General features: G+C 43.2%; 1 protein-coding gene across 1 annotated transcript; it reads right to left on the minus strand.

The window, feature by feature from the left end:
- Positions 1–4,588: 4,588 nt before the first annotated feature.
- Positions 4,589–19,402, minus strand: LOC140208342 (uncharacterized). Its single transcript, XM_072276940.1, has 2 exons — positions 19,358–19,402; positions 4,589–12,825 (listed from the first exon to the last, which is right to left on the minus strand). The coding sequence occupies exon 2, from the start codon at positions 12,442–12,444 to the stop codon at positions 11,071–11,073; it is 1,374 nt and encodes a 457-aa protein (XP_072133041.1). The 5' UTR covers positions 12,445–12,825; positions 19,358–19,402; the 3' UTR covers positions 4,589–11,070.
- Between the last annotated feature and the right edge of the window lie 363 nt (positions 19,403–19,765).

The following is a 19,765-nucleotide window of genomic DNA, read 5'->3' on the forward strand; positions in this document are numbered from 1 at the left end:
TCGTGTTAAGGACCTTTTAATTCGTCATACCCGGAGACAAGGAATGATCGATTTCCAAAATTACAAGGTTAGATTTGTGGAAGACTATTCACCTGAAGTTTTGGCTGATCGTATGAAATATAAAGAAGTTATGTTGGAATTTTATAATAAAGGATATAAACCATCCCTTCAGTTCCCCGCACGTCTGCGTATTGTTTTGAAGAACGGATTGCGAAAAAGAATAAATTCAGTTGAAGATGCAAAAGAGTTTCTGAAGGATGAAGTCTAAAACTGTTATACTTCTTATTTGATCAAGTTTTTTTTCTTCTGTTAATATGAATTTGAAATAAGGTTTCATTAAGCTTACGTTTTGGCTGTTCATATACTGTCTTTTATTAGATTTTTTTTTGATACTACTTTATTTTATCCCGTTTTGAGGCTTTATTTTAATACAACTTTCTTTGAATTTGTTTAAAGTGATCCTTTCGTATTTCCGAATACCAAGTTATTTTACTTTTTATGTTGTGTGTTGGTAGGGACATAATGACCTTGCAGGACTGGAGTTTTTTCTGTCAACAGGATTTTTTGGGGCCGGTACTTAGTTCTTAGCTCACTGACTGTCTATTGGTCAGCTTTCTCGCTTTGGGTAGGGGAGGGGGTAGGGCCTATTTCTCTCTGGGAGCTGTGTTGGGTTGAATATATGATTGTTTGTTTGACCACTTTACTTTACAGTTTGCTTTCTTGTTTTAATAACTTAATGGCCAGATCTTTTAATTACATGTTGATTGGTATTTAAAATGTTTCGAAATTTTAACCTGTTTAGTTTGAATGTGAAAGGGCTGAATCACCCCACCAAAAGGAACAAAGTGTTTGCTTATATTAAAAAATTAAAAGCACCTTTTTTTTTTACAAGAAATGCGCATACGCAGCTGTGATAGCTTATGTTTTTCTTTACTAGGTGGAAGAATATGAATTCCACTCTTCGTTTAATGCAAAATCATGTGGAGTTTCGATTTTTGTAGATAATACAGTTTCCTTTATTCAGCATAAAGTTGTTTCGGACCCTAATTGTCGATTTGTTATTGTATCAGAGTTTAGACAGTGAATCGATTGTTTTTGCTAATGTATATGCCCCCAACGTAGATGATCCAGGATTTTTTGAAAGTCTATTTTCATTTTTGCGAGGTTTGTGTACTTACTCCCCTGTGATAGGAGGAGGTTTTAATTGCTGGTTACATCCAGTATTAGATCGCTCATCTATTAAAGCAGACACACTTAATAAATCAGCTGTGCTTATCCAATCTTTTCCAACTAAACGTGGTATAGTTGATGCTTGGCGTTTTCTCTATCTGACGGACAAGGAGTATTCATTTTTCTCTCATGTCTATCACTCTTATACCAGGATTGACTAGTTCTTTTTATTGATAGTCAAATAATTCCATTATTTCGATCAATTGAATATAAAGAGATTGTTATCTTTGACCACTCTCCTGTAATTCTGTCTTTAAATCTTTCTGGTCCTATCCCCATGAGTAGATTTTGGCAATTTAGTTTAACTCTGTGTCCGATGAGTATTTTCTGAAATTTATGGAGAATCAAATTGCTCTTTTTTTTTGAAGAAAATACGTTGGAAGAGACGTTTAGCCTTATTATATGGGATACTTTTAAAGCATACATCTGGGGTCAAATTGTCTTAGAAAACATAGAAAATAGGTGCAGGAGTAGGCCATTCGGCCCTTCGAGCCTGCATCGCCATTTATTATGATCATTGCTGATCATCCAACTCAGAACCCCACCCCAGCCTTCCCTCCATACCCTCTGATCCCCCTAGCCACAAGGGCCATATCTAACTCCCTCTTAAATATAGCCAATGAACTGGTCTCAACTGTTTCCTGTGGCAGAGAATTCCACAGATTAACCACTCTCTGTGTGAAGAAGTTTTTCCTAATCTCAGTCCTAAAACGCTTCGCCTTTATCATCAAATTGTGACCCCTCGTTCTGGACTTCCCCAACATCGGGAACAATCTTCCTGCATCTAGCCTGTCCAATCCCTTTAGGATTTTATACGTTTCAATCAGATCCCCCCTCAATCTTCTAAATTCCAACGAGTACAAGCCTAGTTCATCCAGTCTTTCTTCATATGAAAGTCCTGCCATCCCAGGAATCAATCTGGTGAACCTTCTTTGTACTCCCTCTATGGCAAGGATGTCTTTCCTCAGATTAGAGGACCAAAACTGCACACAATACTCCAGGTGTGGTCTCACCAAGGCCTTGTACAACTGCAGTTGTATCTCCCTGCTCCTGTACTCGAGTCCTCTCGCTATAAATGCCAGCATACCATTCGCCTCTTTCACCGCCTGCTGTACCTGCATGCCCACTTTCAATGACTGGTGTATAATGACACCCAGGACTCGTTGCACCTCCCCTTTTCCTAATCGGCCACCATTCAGATAATAATCTGTTTTCCTATTTTTGCCACCAAAGTGGATAACTTCATATTTATCCACATTAAATTGCATCTGCCATGAATTTGCCCACTCACCCAACCTATCCAAGTCACCCTGCATCCTCTTAGCATCCTCCTCACAGCTAACACTGCCGCCCAGCTTCGTGTCATTCGCAAACTTGGAGATGCTGCATTTAATTCCCCCATCCAAGTCATTAATATATATTGTAAACAACTGGGGTCCCAGCACTGAGCCTTGCTGTACCCCACTAGTCACTGCCTGCCATTCTGAAAAGGTCCCGTTTATTCCCACTCTTTGCTTCCTGTCTGCTAACCAATTCTCTATCCACATCAATACCTTACCCCCAATACCGTGTGCTTTAAGTTTGCACACTAATCTCCTGTGTGGGACCTTGTCAAAAGCCTTTTGAAAATCCAAATATACCACATCCACTGGTTCTCCCCTATCTACTCTACTAGTTACATCCTCAAAAAATTCTATGAGATTCGTCAGACATGATTTTCCTTTCACAAATCCATGCTTTGTCCGATCATTTCACCGCTTTCCAAATGTGCTGTTATCACATCCTTGATAACTGACTCCAGCAGTTTCCCCACCACCGACGTTAGGCTAACCGGTCTATAATTCCCCGGTTTCTCTCTCCCTCCTTTTTTAAAAAGTGGGGTTACATTAGCCACCCTCCAATCCTCAGGGACTAGTCCAGAATCTAACGAGTTTTGAAAAGTTATCACTTATACTGTAAACATCATTTAAAAAAGCTAACAAAGAAAGAAATGAATTAGCCAATCAGTTAAAGCAACTGGACCATAAATATGCTTCGGTACCTGATCCTGAAACATATAAGAGACGTATTGAAACTTAAACTAAATATGATCTGCTTTTAATGTATCCAATTGAAAGCCAACTTTTAAAAGATAGAAGTCAACTTTATATTCATGGAGATAAAACTGGTAAGCTACTGGCTAATCAATTGAAGCCATTTTCAGCCATGTGGCAAATTAAAGAAATACGTAAAATTAGTGGGGACATGACAACTGACCACCTTGAAATTAATGACACTTTTAGGGAATTTATTTCTAAATTGTATAGTTCTGACTCTGTTAATGATAATATTGTAAAGTATATTTTTTTAGATCAATTAAATATTCCTAATCTTTCGTTAGATGATCGTAGGCAATTGGATCAGCCCTCTTCCCAGGAGGAAATTGCTCAGGCTATTTGAGAATTGCATTCTGGGAAATCCCCAGGACCCGGTGGATTCTCTGGAGAGTATAAGGCTTTTTCCTCCTTGCTTATACCACACTATATTCTACCCTTACTGATTCCTTTAAGGTAGGAAGACTACAGCAGTCTTTTTTACCAAGTTTTAATTTAGCTCATTCTCAAAAAGAATAAGAATCCTACTGAACGTTCTTCGTATAGACTTATCTCTTTACTCAATTTTGGCTCGCGGACTTGAAAATATTATGTCTTCTATAGTTTTGAATGTTCAGACAGGATTTATTAAAAATCGATATTTCCATTTGTTGTATGTTATATACTCTCCATCTAAGGAAATAACAGTGTGTGATATTGTCGGATGCAGAGAAGGCTTTTGACAGACTTGAATGGAACTTCCCATTTACATCCTTAGAAAAATTTAATTTTGGACCTAATTTTATTCATTAGGTTAAATTACTTTATTTATCTCCCTCCGCTCAGATTCTTACTAATTTTCAGAATTCTAAACCCTTTAAACTCCAACGTGGAACTAGACAAGGTTGCCCCTTGAGCCCCCTGGTTTTTGATTTGATATTAGAACCCTTAGCAATTGCTTTTCGAGAGTTAAAAGAGATCACTGGTATTCTAAGGAGAGGTACTATTCATAAAGTGTCGCTGTATGCTGATGACTTATTGCTTTTTATATCTAATGTTACAATCTCTTTACCATTTGTGTTCCGTTTACTGACTAATTTTAGTCAAATTAAAGCTACAGAAGAGTGAACTGTTTCCTTTAACAATTTCATACCAACTGATAGTAACCTTTTAAAATTTTAGGAGAATGATTTACATATTTGGGAGTAACAATTAATAAGAATTCTGAAGATTTATTTAAGGAAATTTTTTTAAGTATTTTGAATTATGTTAAAAAAACACTCTCTAATTGCTCGTCTCTCTCTTTATCACTGATTGGCTGAATCAATTCTATTAAAATAAATATCTTACCTAAATTTATATACCTTTCTCAAGCTGTGCCTGTTTTTATTCCTAAATCTTTTTTTGACTCTTTGGATTCAATTCCTTCTTCCTATATATGGAAGAATTAAAAAAATAACCTCATATAAGTAAAGCTCACCTTCAAAAAACCAAACAGAACGGAGGATTTGCCCTACCCAATTTTAGCTTATATTACTGGGCAGTTAATATACGTAATATTGCGTTCTGGTTATATTACATTAACCATGAGAATTGCCCTATATGGGTTTCTTTGGAAGTCAACTCTGTTATAAAACTTCCCATTATTTCTTTACTTGGATCCTTGCTTCCTTTACCTTTAAATAAATTAATTTACAATGTGGCGGTTAAACATACATTGAGGATTTGGTTACAGTTTAGAAAACATTTTGGTTTATTGATATTCTCCCTCTCAAGTCCCATATTTTCTGATTGTTTTTTTTCAAACCATCTTTAATTTAGATTAGGTTAGATAATGAGAACACTCAGTCCTCGTTTACTGTCATTAGAAATGCATGCATACATTAAGAAATGATGCAATGTTCCTCCAGAGTGATATCACAGAAAAACAGGACAAACCAAAGACTAACACTGACAGAACCACGTAATTATGACATATAGTTACAGCAGTAAAAATCAAAACCATAATTTGATAAAGAACAGACCATGGGCATGGTAAAAAAAACAAGTCTCGAAATCCCGAGTCGATCGACTCCCGAGTCCCCGATAGCAGGCGTCAAAGGGAGAAACTCCCTGCCATAAACCTCCAGGCACCGACTACTGCCAGTGCATTGGAAACACCCGATCACAGCCGACACTGAGTCCATTTATCCAAAAACTTCGAGCCTCCCGACTGCCATCCTCTGCGGAGTGCCTTTGACCTCGCCTGGCCGCCGAAACAAGCAAAGCCGAGGATTCGGGGCCTTCTCCGGACATTCCGGACCACACAGTAACAGCGGCAGCGAAGGGGGCATTTCAGAAGTTTCTCCAGATGTTCCTCCGTACTCTCACGTCTATCTCCATCAAATCAGAATTGTGCACGGTCCCCTACTTGACAAATAACAGACAGCACCACTGAAATGGCCGCGTGTGCCATCTTCTCCTCCTCCTCCTTTAGACTCATCTTCTAAAGAATGGGATAGATTCGGTATTAAACGATTTCAGGATTTGTTTAATGGAGGGAATCTCTCTTCTTTTGTGCAACTTCCAACGAAATTTAACCTTTCCGACACTCACTTTTTTCGATACAGATTAGAGATTTTTAAGGTCTCAATTACTTACATTTCTTACAAGTCCAGATAAGAATATATTAGATACAATTTTTAATTTGAAACCCTTTGATAACAGTTCAATATCTTACATTTATGGTCTACTGTCGGGACTGAAAATGGCCTCCTTAGATAAAATTAAAGGAGACTGGGAAAAGGATTTACAGGTTTTCATATCTGATGAGAGCTGGAAGATTATTTTAAAATTGATTAATTCTCCATCATTATGTGCTCATCATTCTTTATTACAATTCAAAGTGACACAGAGAGTTCGTATGTCTAAAGATGAGCACTCTGATTTCTACGTAGATATTTCCCCTTACTGTGATAGATGAGGTAATGGAGTGGCCACACTAATTCATATTGTCCTGGTCATGTCTGAACCTTGAAAAATTCTGGAAAGATGTATTTCAAACACTTTCTGCACTTTTGAATGTCAGCTTTAAGCCCAATCCTTTGACTGCCATGGTTGGTTTTGTTGAGGACAGTGCTACAAAATTGAAGCCATCTAATTTGCGGGTATTGGCCTTTATGTCTCTTATGGCCAGGAGGACGATCTTGCTCAAGTGGAAGGAGGCCGCCCCGCCCACTCATGTTCAATGGCGAGCTGACGTCATGTTGTGCCTTAATCTAGAGAAGAATCGTTGTTCGATTTCTGATACAAAACATGATTTTTTAATGTTATGGGGACCCTTTCTGAATAATCGTCACAATCTTTGAACAGTTATTAAAGTATGGATCTGTGCCATTATTATTATTATTATTATATCATATGGTAAGGTATTTTTCTATTTTCTTCTGTTTTTTCTTTTACCAACCAGCTCATTTTCGGAGTGAGGATAGATATTTTTAAATAAAATACAATTTTTTTTCTGTTTCATTTCATAATTCAATCTTTTTTTTATACATGATGGCTTTGGAATATGGGACACTATGATCATATTACTCTGATTTAAATGTAATGTAATTTGTATTATTTACTTATATCCTTATGATTTTTGTATTTGTATTCGTGTAATTTATATAATACCAATAAAAATATTGAAAAAGGAAGAATATACCAGAAGAAGGAAGCATGAGGGGCTCATGAGAAATATAGGGTAGTCAGGAAGGAGCTTAAGAAAGGACTGAGGAGAGCTTGAAGAGGGCATGAGAAGGCCTTGTCACGTAGGATTAAGGAGAACCCTAAGGTGTTCCATGCGTATGTGAAGAACAGAAGGATAACAAGAATGAAGGTGGGGCCGCTAAAGGATAAAGAGGTCAACACATGCCTGGAGGCGGAGGAGGTTGGGGAGGCCCTAAATGAATACTTTGCTTCAGTATTCACAAGTGAAAAGGATCTTGATCAGGACAATTTCGAAATAGAACAGGCCTGTGTGCTGGACAATGTGGAGATTGAGGAAGAAGAAGTGTTGGACCTTCTTAAAAACATCAAGATTGATAAATCCCCAGGGCCGGACATGATATACCCAGGTTGCTGTGGGAAGTGAGAGAAGAGATCGCTGGAGCAGTAGCTATGATCTTTGAATCCTCTTTGGCTGCAGGGGAGTTGCCGAAGGATTGGAGAATGGCAAATGTAGTTCCCTTGTTTAAAAAAGGTAATAGGGAGAATCCTGGGAACTATAGACTGGTGAGTCTTACGTCGGTGGTCTGCAAACTATTGGAAAGGATTCTCAAGGATCGGATCTACGAGCACTTGGAGAAGTACAGTCTACTCAAGGATAGTCAACATAGCTTTGTGAAGGGAAGGTCATGCCTCACAAGCCTAATTGAGTTTTTTCAAGAGGTAACAAAATAAATTGTTGAGGGTAGGGCGGTAGATGTGGTCTACATGGATCCGAGCAAGGCATTTGACAAGGTCCCTCACGGGAGACTCATCAAGAAAGTCAAGAGGCATTGGATCAGTGGAACCTTGGCTGTTTGGTTAAAAAAATGGCTTACAGGAAGAAAGCAGAGGGTAGTAGTGGAAGGAAAGTATTCTGCCTGGAGGTCGGTGACAAGTGGAGTGACGCAGGGATCTGTCCTGGGACCCCTGCTATTTGTGATTTTATTAAATGACCTGGACGAAGTGGTGGAAGGATGGGTGAGTAAGTTTGCGGATGATATTAAGATTGGAGAAGTTGTGGATGGAGCTGTAGGTTGTCGAAGGTTACAAGAGGATATAGGCAGGATGCAGGGTTGGGCAGAAAAATGGCAGATAGAGTCCAATCCGAATAAGAGTGAGGTGATGCATTTTGGAAGGACAAACCAGAAGGCTGAGTACAGGGTTAATGGTCAGTTACTTAAGAGTGTGGATGAACAAAGGGGCCTTGGGGTTCAAATCCATACATCCCTCAAGGTCGCTGCACAGGTTGATAGGGTAGTTAAGAAGGCCTATGGGATGCTAGGCTTCACTAACAGGGGGATTGAGTTCAAGAGTAGAGAGGCCATGTTGTAACTCCACAGATCTCTGGTGAGACCACACTTAGAGTATTGTGTTCAATGATGGTCACAATACTCAAAGAAGGAGAGAAGGGAAAGTGGGAGAGAGAGAGGGGGAGAGAAGGGAAAGTGGGAGAGAGAGAGGGGGAGAGAGAGAGAGAGAGAGAGAGAGACAGAGAGAAAACAGGCTGAGTGGTGGTAGTGAAAGTGAGGGAGGGAGAAACTGAGTTACAGAAATAAGAGGCTGTTGGAGTGTTAGCGAGACAGACTGGGGAGAGATGGGAGGGACGTAGCGGAGGCGAGAAACAAGAAGGGAGAGAGACGGTGGCGACAACCAGTGAGGGGAGAGAATGGCGGGAAATGAGATGGACGTGGGAGAGAACGATGGAGGAGAGAGATTGGAGAGAATAGGGATGGAGAAATAAACCAGGATAGAAACCAGGGATTGAGACGGGGGAGATAAACGAGGAAAGGGATGGGCTCTTTGACATTTCTGCTGATCAGTGAGAAGGAAACGGACAGAGATCGAAAAGGGCTGCTCATTTTAAATGGAGACGTATGGAAGTTGCTGAATTCTAAATCTTCCATGTAAATTCCTTCAGGATCAGTGAAGTGTCTATGTATCTGAGAGTAGGCGGGTGGTTGGGTACATTGAGGTGGAGATAGAGGGGGATGGGAACAGACGCATAGATCAGACACGGCCGTGTTGAATAAACATAATATCATAAGACTTCCTCCTCCTCTCTCTTCTGAATTGATTTCCCTGTAGTCTGAGGGTGTACCCCCAGTCCTGGGCTCTGCATTATGGGAAACGTCCTCTCCACATCCTCTCTATCTTGGCTTCTCAGTATTCAGGAAACCGCGCCCCCCCCCCCCCCATTATTCTAAACTCCAGTGGGAACAGGCAAAGAGACACCAAACACCATGAGCTGTGGTCTTGTTAATCAGCGTCAGGTGCAACACTTTGTTCAAGACCATCTGAAAATCCAAACAAACAACACCCACTGCCTTTCTCATTTCACCAAAGAATTCCAACAGATTCGTCTGAGAAGATTTCTCCTGAGGAAAACCATGCTGGCTTTGACCGTACACGGGAGGATTTAAAAGAACGGTCATGGAACAGAATCACTGCGGACCGGTTTCATATTGACAATACCCGGGGGTGGGGGAGGTGGGTAGGGTTGCCAATGGACAAGAGTTGAGCCAAATACGTTGTTTACAGAGACTACAATGACCATGAAGCCTTGCGCAGGCACCAGTGTGCATGCGTGTACCTGCCGATTTCTTCTAGAAATCGTTTTTGGCGATTCTGTTCGGGGTGGGGGGAAGGGAGGTGTTAATCACGACCGGAATATAGATGATAAGTGGCTAATACACTCAATTTCGTTTCTAAAAGGGTATCTAACAAATTTAATATTAAACACACAGCGCATATTTTCCTTGCATGAATATAGCCGCAAGTCAATTGCTGTATCAGGGAAGGACAGGGGAGCTTGAAGTAAGTGTTGAATGAACTTCCAGTAGAAGTGGTAGAGGCAGGTTCGATATAATTTAGAGAAAAATTAGATCGGTGTATGGACAGGAAATGAATGGTCTAGGTCGGTGTTCCATGGTCGGTGGGACTAGGTGAGAATAGTATTCGGCATGGACTAGAAGGGCAGAGATAGCCTGTTTCCGTGCTGTACTTGTTATAGGGTTATATAAGTATGTCAATAGCATCATGACATTTTAAGTAACGTTTGGATATTAAATACACAGCACATATTTTCCCCATATGAACATATAAATCATTGCAACACACCAATATCGCTGAATCAGTGGGAGCCCTGGGCTTGTTTCCCTGCAACCAGATGGTCCCATCGAGGGGTGATGGGACACAAGCGATACTTGAACGGGGTTCCTTATGTCCAGTCCATTACACAATTTGGTTTTCGTTGCATTCATTGCAGAGATATGTTGGAAATGGGAGCAACATTTTCAGTGCTTTCGTGGCTTTCTCAGGATATTCAGCCTTGACTTTGATCCAGAATGCATGCAGAGATGTTATGTCAAAAATACTTTGCAGCCCATCATCATTTGCAAGCTCGAGGAGTTGATCTCCTTCCCGCGCTGACATGGATGACGCGCAGGTAATGACCTCACGTGCGTTCAAGCTCAACAGTGCGTGACAGGGAATGAGGAAGGGTGCAGCTGACTCATATCGCCAAATCCTATCATTTCCTCGCGGCCCGGTAGCGCATACTTTGTGGCCCGGTGGTTGGGGACCGCTGCTCGACTGCACACTAGGTGTGTTATAAATTTACTAAGTACCAGAGACGGAGTTTAAAATAGAACTGACTGATTTGTCTCAGGTCCAGAATATTAAAACTCCAGTCCCATTAAAGGTGAATATGCAGCAGAAGAACCTCCTCCCATGCCCAGTGACCAGGGTGCAGAACTGGGTGGGGTGAGCAGCAGCAATAATTGCAGAGTTCAGCACCGACAGTCACTCTCGAAATAGCATTCAGCAACAGTGATGGACAAATATCCAGCATGCAGCTTATTGAAACTTTCTCCCCAGTGTGAATCCCATAGGGTGTCATAAGGATAGATAACTGAATGAATCCTTTACCACATTCACAGCCGGTGAACAGCCTTTCCCCAGTATGAACTCAATGATGCACATTTGGTTGATTTGGCTGAGAGAATCTCTTCCCACAGTCCAAGCAGCTGATCAGCCTCTACCCAGTGTGAACTGACTGGTGTCTCTGTAGTTGACTTGACCAAGTGAATCCCTTCCCACATACTGAGCAGGAGAACGGCCTCTCCCCAGTGTGAACTCGCTGATGTACCTTCAGGTGAGATGACTGAGTGAATCCCTTCCCGCAATTTGAGCAAGTGAACGGCCTCTCTCCAGTGTGAACTCGCTGATGTGCCTTCAGGTGGGATGAGCAAGTGAATCTATTTCCACAGTCTGAGCAAGTGAACGGCCGCTCCCCGGTGTGAACTGACCAGTGTGCTTGAAGGTGGGATAACTGGATGAATCTTTTCCCACAGTCTGAGCAGGTGAACGGCTTCTCTCCAGTGTGAATTCGCTGATGTTCCTTCAGTTTAGATGAGCAAGTGAATCCCTTCCCACAGTCTGAGCAGGTGAACGGCCACTCTCCAGTGTGAACTGACCAGTGTGCTTGTAGGTAGGATGACCGAGTGAATCCCTTCCCGCAGTCTAAGCAGGTGAACGGCCTCTCTCCAGTGTGAACACTCTGATGTTCCTTCAGTTTAGATGACTGAGTGAATCCTTTCCCACACACTGAGCAGGTGAACGGCCTCTCCCCAGTGTGAACTGAATTGTGTAGCAGTAGTTGGGATGACCGAGTGAATCCCTTCCCACAGTCTGAGCAGGTGAATGGCCTCTCCCCAGTGTGAATTCGCTGATGCACCTTCAGTTTAGATGAGCAAGTGAATCCTTTCGCACAGTCTGAGCAGGTGAATGCCCTCTCCCCAGTGTGAACTGACTTGTGTACCAGTAGTTCAGATGACTGAGCAAATCCCTTCCCGCAGTCTGAGCAGGTGAATAGCTTCTCCCCGGTGTGAAGTCGCTGATGTACCTTCAGTTTAGATGAGCAAGTGAATCCCTTCCCACAGTATGAGCAGGTGAACGGCCTCTCTCCAGTGTGAACTCGCCAATGTACCTTCAGTTTAGATGAACAAGTGAATCCCTTCCCACAGTCTAAGCAGGTGAATGCTCGCTCCCCAGTGTGAACTGACTTGTGTACCAGTAGTTCAGATGACTGAGCAAATCCCTTCCCGCAGTCTGAGCAGGTGAATAGCTTCTCCCCGGTGTGAAGTCGCTGATGTACCTTCAGTTTAGATGAACAAGTGAATCCCTTCCCACAGTCCGAGCAGGTGTACGGCCTCTCCCCAGTGTGAACTGACTTGTGTACCAGTAGTTCAGATGACTGAGTGAATCCCTTCCCACAGTCTGAGCAGGTGAATGGCATCTCCCCGGTGTGAAGTCGCTGATGTATCTTCAGTTTAGATGAGCAAGTGAATCCCTTCCCACAGTCCGAGCAGGTGAACGGCCACTCCCCAGTGTGAACTCGTTGGTGAGCCATTAGGTCAGATGACCGAGTGAATCCTTTACCACAAGTTCAGCGGATGACCAGCCTCTGCTCAGTATGAACTGACTCGTGTCCACAGGTGGGTAGACTGACTGAGTCCCTTCTCACACACAGAACAGGTGAATTTGCTGATGCACCTTCAGTTGAAATGACCAAGTGAATCCATTCCCACTGTCTGAGCAGATGAACGGCCTCTCCCCATATGTAAAATGACGGGCATGCCAGTCGGTCAGATGACAATCCCTCCCCACAGTCTGAGCAGGAAGGATGATCGAGTGAATCCCTTGCTCCTCTTCTTAAGTATCTGGACAGAGACAGCAAAACTGGCGTGTTGTGTTCGAGATTCACGTAGACAAATTCCTTGCCATTTTTAACCTGTAAAAAGATTTACAAAATCCATCAATGGGTGTAGGACAACATTTCAGATGAGATCCCTTGAGTTGTCAAGGTGTGATCTGGCATCACACTGTTGCAGTGTAGTTCCTCCCAAGTTGGAGAGAGAAATTATGTTGTAACTGGGCACAGTGCTGGTATCTGGAATGACCATCAAATTCTCTGATGCTCTTCCTGTCTCTCTAAGAATGCGGCATTTCTGCCATCTCCAATCTGTAACCTGGCTCAGTTTGACTCTCTCTATTGGTATTATTCCCTGTTCCCACTGAGCTGCATGGGTTCCTGGCCCCACAGTAACTGAAACACTCTCACACAAATAGCCTTGGTTAACATGCAGCTGGGATTTTCTTGTATGTACTGTTGATTTAAAGTGCCACAGTTTTAACGCCATGTAAATATCTCCAACTCAGATGTATGGTTGGTCTGCTCAGCTGTTAGAAGGAATTAGAGTAAACATTAGTATTATTTCATGTTCTTGACACAGAGTCATAGTAAATTACAACACAGAAACAGGCCCTTTGGCCCATCTAGTTGGTGCTGAGGCTTTTCAACTCCCTACTCCCGTACCCCTAACATGCAGGTACCTATACGAACATCTTAAATGTTGAAATTCAGCTCACATGCACCATTTGTGCTCATTCCACACCCGGATGACCATCTGTGTGAAGAAGTTTCCCCTCATGTTCCCCTTAATGTCTCACCTTTCACACTTAATCCATGGCCTCTGGTTGTAGTCCCACACCATCTCAGTGGTAAAAGCCAGCTTGCATTTACCTCACCAATAACCCTCAAAATAGTGGTATACCTCCATCAAATCTCCACTCAATCTTCTATGTTCCAAGGAATAAAGTCCTGACCTGTTCAATCTTTCCTAATAACCCAAGTCCTCCAGACCTGGCAACATCCTTGTGAATTTTCTCTAAACTCTTTCAACCTCTTTTACATCTTTCCAGTAGGTAGGTGATAAAACTGCACACAACACTCCAAATCAGGCCTCACCAATGTCTTGTACAATGTCAACAAAACATCCATCTCCTGTACTCAGTACTTTGGTTCATGAAGGCCAATATGCTAAAATCTTTCCTTCTGTCCCTATTTAACTGTGACACCACTTTCAGTGAATTATGGACATGTATTCCCAGATCCCTTTCTTCTGCAGCGCTCCTCAGTGCCCTAACATTCACTGTGTAAGACCCAGGTCCTATCAAAATGCAACACCTCGCACTTGTCTCCATTAAATTCCATTTTGCATTTCTACAGCTGGTCCAGATCAGACTGCAAGACATTATATTCTTCCTCACTGTCCACTACACCCCCAATCTTAGTGTCATCCAGAAATCTGCTGATCCAGTTAACCACACTATCATCCAGATTACTGATCTAGATGACAAACCACAACAGATCCAGCACCGATCCCTGTGGCACACCACTAGTCACAGGCCTCCAGTCAAAGAGGCAACCATCTACTACCACACTCTGGCTTCTCCCAAAGACAGTGTCTCATCCAGTATGCTGCCTATCCTCAACCAATCTACATCTATCCAAATACTTGTATATCCATTTCCTGCAGACACATTCCAATAACTTTCCCACTACTGATGTCAAGCTCACCAACGTATAAATTCCTAGTTTATTTTTAGAGCCTTTCTTGAACAGCGGAGCATCATTGGCTGTCCTCCAATCCTCCAATCCATCACCTGTCACTAAGGACGATTTAAATATCTGTGCTTGGGCCCCGACAATTTCTGCACTTGTCTGCCGCAGAGTCCCAGGGAACAACTTGTCAGGCCCTGGGGATTTATCCACGCTAATTTGCCTTAAGACAGCAAGCACCTCCACCTCTGTAATCTGTACAGGGTCCATGAAGTTGATGCTGCTTTGCCTCACTTCTATAGACTCTGTGTCCATCTCCAGAGTAAATACAGATGCAAAAAAAAATCTCTCCCATCTATTTTGTCTCCTCATGTGGATTACCATTCTGATCTTGCAGAGGATTAATTTTTTCCCTTGCAATCTTTTTGCACTTAACACACCTGCAGAATCCTTGAGGATTCTCCTTCACCATGTCTGCTGGGCAACCTCATGCCTTCTTTTATTTCTTTCATAAGTGTTCACTTGAATTTCCTGTATTTCATAGTGTCATGTGTGACACCAAGCAGAGGTACTGGATGGATGATGCTAATGAGAGAGATAAGAAAGACAATGGAGAAACATTTGAAATGCTAATAAGAGAGAAGAGAGGAATTAACAGGAAAAAAACACAATTCAGATATTGACAGACCAGTTGCTTTGAACCTGAACTGTTTGAAGTTTGATAGACAGGTGATACCCCAGCAGGGGGATAAAAGGAACAGGTTTGCTAAGGCATGACACACCATGAAACCCTGGAAAGAGCAGTGTGCCCCCACAAGTTGGTGAGTGTTTGGAGGGCTGGTTCACGGGAACTGACCAGAGGCTCACAGGGTGTAAAGGTACGATAGGTGGGAACCTGGGGTGTGTGTCCACCCTTGCCTGGGTGCCGGGTTCACCGTGGAAGAATGATCATATCCGGAACAGAGGGGTCACAGTCGGTGACCACAGTGAGATTAGAAGACATCAAAAGGTCTGCCCGAAACCAACTGCGAGACATCAAAAGGTCTGCCTGAAACCAAATTGCATCTCTCTCTCTCTCTCCAACGGTACTGCGAACTGCACTAAACTGAACTGAACTCTGCTTCACTTAAGACTGATCATTTTACCCCTAGACTGCGATAGAGCTTGTTTGATTCCTATTACCCTAGTTCTGTGTATATGTGTGTATTATCATTGCTAACCTGTTGCATTTATATCCTTACGATTAGTGTACTTATTTCTTTAATAAAACTTTATTAGTTCCTAGTAATCCAGACTCCAACGAGTGTTCCATTTCTGCTGGTTTGGCAACCCAGTTACGGGGTACGTAACAATAAGTACCCCATTTGTTCCTATCTGCCTGTACCTGGTATGCGCCTCCTTTTTATTGATCTGGGAGAGGAAAGCCAAAGGGGTGATAGAGCTGCATGGTGGATGTGGGGGTAAGGGAGGGTTAAACTAAAGTTGCAGACGGAATGGGAGCCTGAATAATAGAGCAGATTGTGGAAAGGATGGAAAGCCAGGAATGAAAACGTTGAGCATGGTGCAGTGAATATGCTGAGCCCTGTATATTTCAATACAAAGAGCAGTGTAGGAAAGGCGGATGTGTTCAGGGCATGGATCAACACCTGGAATTTAGATACTAGGATCAGGCAAAGGTGTGCTTGATAAATTGAGGCCTTCAAACAAAATTTTGTAAGTACAAAGTGGGTATGTGCTTTTCAGAATAAAAGGTAAAGATAGAAACTGTATCTCTTGGTTTTCAAGAGATATTGAGAACCTGGTGAAGCACAAAATGGAGTTGCATAACAGGGATAGGCAGGTAGGTTTTTATGGAGTATAAGAAATGCAAGAGAACACATAAGAAATAAATCAGGATGGCTAAAAGAAAGGATGAGATTCCCCTCGCAGAAAAAATGAAGGATGATCTTCAGGGATTCTGGAGATAGATTAAAAGCAAAAGGATTGCAAGGCACAAAATTGGTCCTCTGGAAGACCGGAATGGCAATCCACGTGTGGAAGCAAAGCAGATGGGGGAGATCTTAAATATTTTTTTCCATGTCATTTACTCAAGAGATGGACACAGTGTCAATGAGAGTGTGGAAAAGCGGCATTAAAATCATGGGCCCTGTACAGATTAAAGAAGAGGAGATGTTTGCTATCCTGAGGCAGATTAGGGTGGATAAATCTCCAGGGCATGACAAGGTGCTCCCTCGGACCCCACGGGAGGCAAGTGCAGAAATTGTCGGGGCCCTGGCAGAGATAATTAAATCATCCTTAGCGACGGGGGATTATCAGAGGATTGTAGGATAGTCAAAGTTATTTCGCTGTTCAACATAGAACATAGAAATCTACAGCATATTCCAGGCCATTCAGCCCACAATGTTGTGCCAACCATGAAACTTACTCTAGAAACTGCCTGGAATTTCCCTAGCGCATAAAACTCTATTTTTTCTAAGCTCCATGTACCTATCTAAAAGACCCTATTGTATCTGCCTTGACCACCTCTGCTGGCAGTGCATTCCACACACCCACCACTCTCTGTGTAAAAAACTTACCCCTGCCATCCCCTCAGTACCTATTTCCAAGCAGCTTAAAACTATGCCCCTCATGTTGGCCATTTCAGCCCTGGGGAACAACCTCTGGCTATCCACACGATCAATGCCCCTCATCATCTTATCCATCTAAAAAAGGCTCCAAGCATAAACAAGGAAATTATACATTGCTTTGAGGATTTGTTAGAAGTATACAAAATTATGGGAGTATAGATGGGGTAAATGCAAGCAGCTTTTTCCACTGATGTTGGGCGGGACGACAACCAGAGGTCATGGGTAAGTGACTTCCCCATTTATACAGCACAATACAGGCCCTTCGGCCCACAATGCTGTATCAAACATTACTTATTTTAGAAATTCCCTAGAGTTCCCCATAGCTCTGTAGTTTTCTACGCACCATGTACCTATCCAGGAGCCCCTTAAAAGACCCTATTGTATTCGGCTTCATCACAGTCCCCGGCAGCCCATTCCACGCACTCACCACTCTGTGTAAAAAAATTTACCCCTTGTGGTGATATCATGTGTCAGGACGTGACTGGACAGAGTTCTGAGCATGCGCAGAAATGAAGAATGATAGAAAAGCATGGCAGTGTAAAACGTGGTTTTGTTGCTGTTAAATAAAAGTTCAATTCTGCCAGAATATGGTTTGTTATTAGTAACCCACGGTACGTGTAAAGAACACAACACCCCTGACATCTCCTTCGTACCTGCTTCCAAGCACCTTAAAACTGTGTCCTCTCTGCAGATTTTCACTTGTTTGTGATTGGAGGTAGAACAAAGGTGATTTTCTCAACTGGTAATGTAAAAGATTTTGTTCCTTTTCTCTGAGTTCCCAATCCTTGCATTTAGACAGCTGGAGCTCAGCTCTGTCTGAGAGATCCATCGGTTCCCATTCCCTCATCAGCCGGAAGCTCCCCAGGGCCCGTGTATGGATCGTGGGGCTGAGAGAGAGGGAAGAGAGCAGGACTGTCCCGAGATTGCAGGTCACGGTGTCCGGAGATCACAGTAACTATCCTAACTACCTCCACCAAGAGTTTCTAAAGTGGTCTTCCTGTTGTTGTGGGGGTGGCAACAAGAGTCTTCTGCAATGGCTGTTTACCCGCATTCCCCTTCCTGACTCTCACCCTGTTTCCTGTGTCCTGCACCTTGGGTGTAACTCACCTCTCTTCATGTCATATCTATCACCCCCTCCGACTCCTGGATGATCCAGAATTCATCCATTTCAGGTTCGAACTCCTTAAAGTGCAAGGTTACAAGCTGCAGCTGGATGCACATCTTGTAGGTGAGGGCATCAGGGAGGTGTAAAAAATGTGGAAAAATCTTGTGCTGTGCAATTTTTTGCCCGGTGACAACGTGTGGGCACTAAATTTTATATTTTGAGCTATTCATTTTAACAGCTAGCAATCACTGTCAATAAAAACTTTGATGTCCTCTAGGTTTGATCGAATTCATCTGCACTCTCACATAATCTATGTAGCAGGCCCGTAGCGGGTAATGAAGTATTTTCTCACTACAGCTTTTGCACATTGTGATTCTCTTGCTAAATGATGCTTGAAAAAGTCAGATTTCCAAATATCACTCCATTTCTTCCCACTTTCAAATTCTCCAGCAACTTTTGCATCACCACAATACACACAGGTAACACCAGTTTCTGTATTGTACATAAATATTTCCCCTGAACCCTCCCCCAGGTGACTGACGGTGGTGAACTCAGTGATGGCAATGCCAATGAATATGAAGGGAAGGGCAGTAGTCTGTCTCATTGGAGTCTGGCACATTTGTGATGTGAAAGCTACTTGTTGCCCAGAGCAAAGGTGTTTGATATCATTATGTACCCAGAGAGAGTGGGACAAAACATGTTCTCACGGGTAGAAAAGTCCAGAACAAGAGGGGGTGGAACAAGCAACAGACACAAAATGCTGGGGGAACTCAGCAGGCCAGGCAGCATCTATGGAAAAGAGTACTAATGCTGAGTTCCTCCAGCAATTTGTGTGTGTTGCTCGGATTTCCAGCATCTGCAGATTTTCTCTGGTTTGTGACTGGAGGCAGAACAAAGGTGATTTTCACAACAGCTGATGTAAAAGATTTTGTTCCCTTTCTCCGAGTTCCCGATCCTTGCATTTAGACAGCTGGAGCTCAGCTCTGTCTGAGAGACCCATCGGTTCCCATTCCCTCATCAGCCGGAAGCTCCCCGGGGCCCGTGTACGGATGGTGGGGCTGAGAGAGAGGGAAGAGAGCAGGACTGTCCCGGGATTGCGGGTCACGGAGTCCGGAGTCACAGCAACTACCCGAAGTCGGTGTTGAAAACGCCGCCCGGTGAGACCCCCAACCCGGAGATCCCTTCTCACCTCAACCGATCATCCGGGGCCTTTTGTGCCCCGCGCGCTGGTGAGCTCGAGCTTGGTCGGTTTAACGGCTGGGATACGAATCACGTGAGCAGCCCCTCCCCCACCGCTGTCAACAGAGGAGTCACGCGCTGTGCTATTCCCATTGGTACGAAGCGATGTCAATCACTACTTCCAGCCAATAGCGGAGGTGGACCAGCCGAGAGGGCGTTACCCCCGCTGACTCCGTCTCCCGAACTTTCCGTCACGGCGGGACAACCGTCAAAGTAAATGTCCGCTTTCTGATTTATTTCCATTTCCCTCCGAGGGAAGTTGGGGCGTTTGTGAAGCGTCTCCTGCGGCCGGAGTCTGATGTGTCGCTGAGAGGTAGGAGGAGACCGCTCGGCCCGTCGGTTTGATGCCGGTTCCCCG

This window comes from Mobula birostris, chromosome 13 (assembly GCF_030028105.1).
Source record: "Mobula birostris isolate sMobBir1 chromosome 13, sMobBir1.hap1, whole genome shotgun sequence".
Classification (NCBI taxonomy): Eukaryota; Metazoa; Chordata; class Chondrichthyes; order Myliobatiformes; family Myliobatidae; genus Mobula; species Mobula birostris.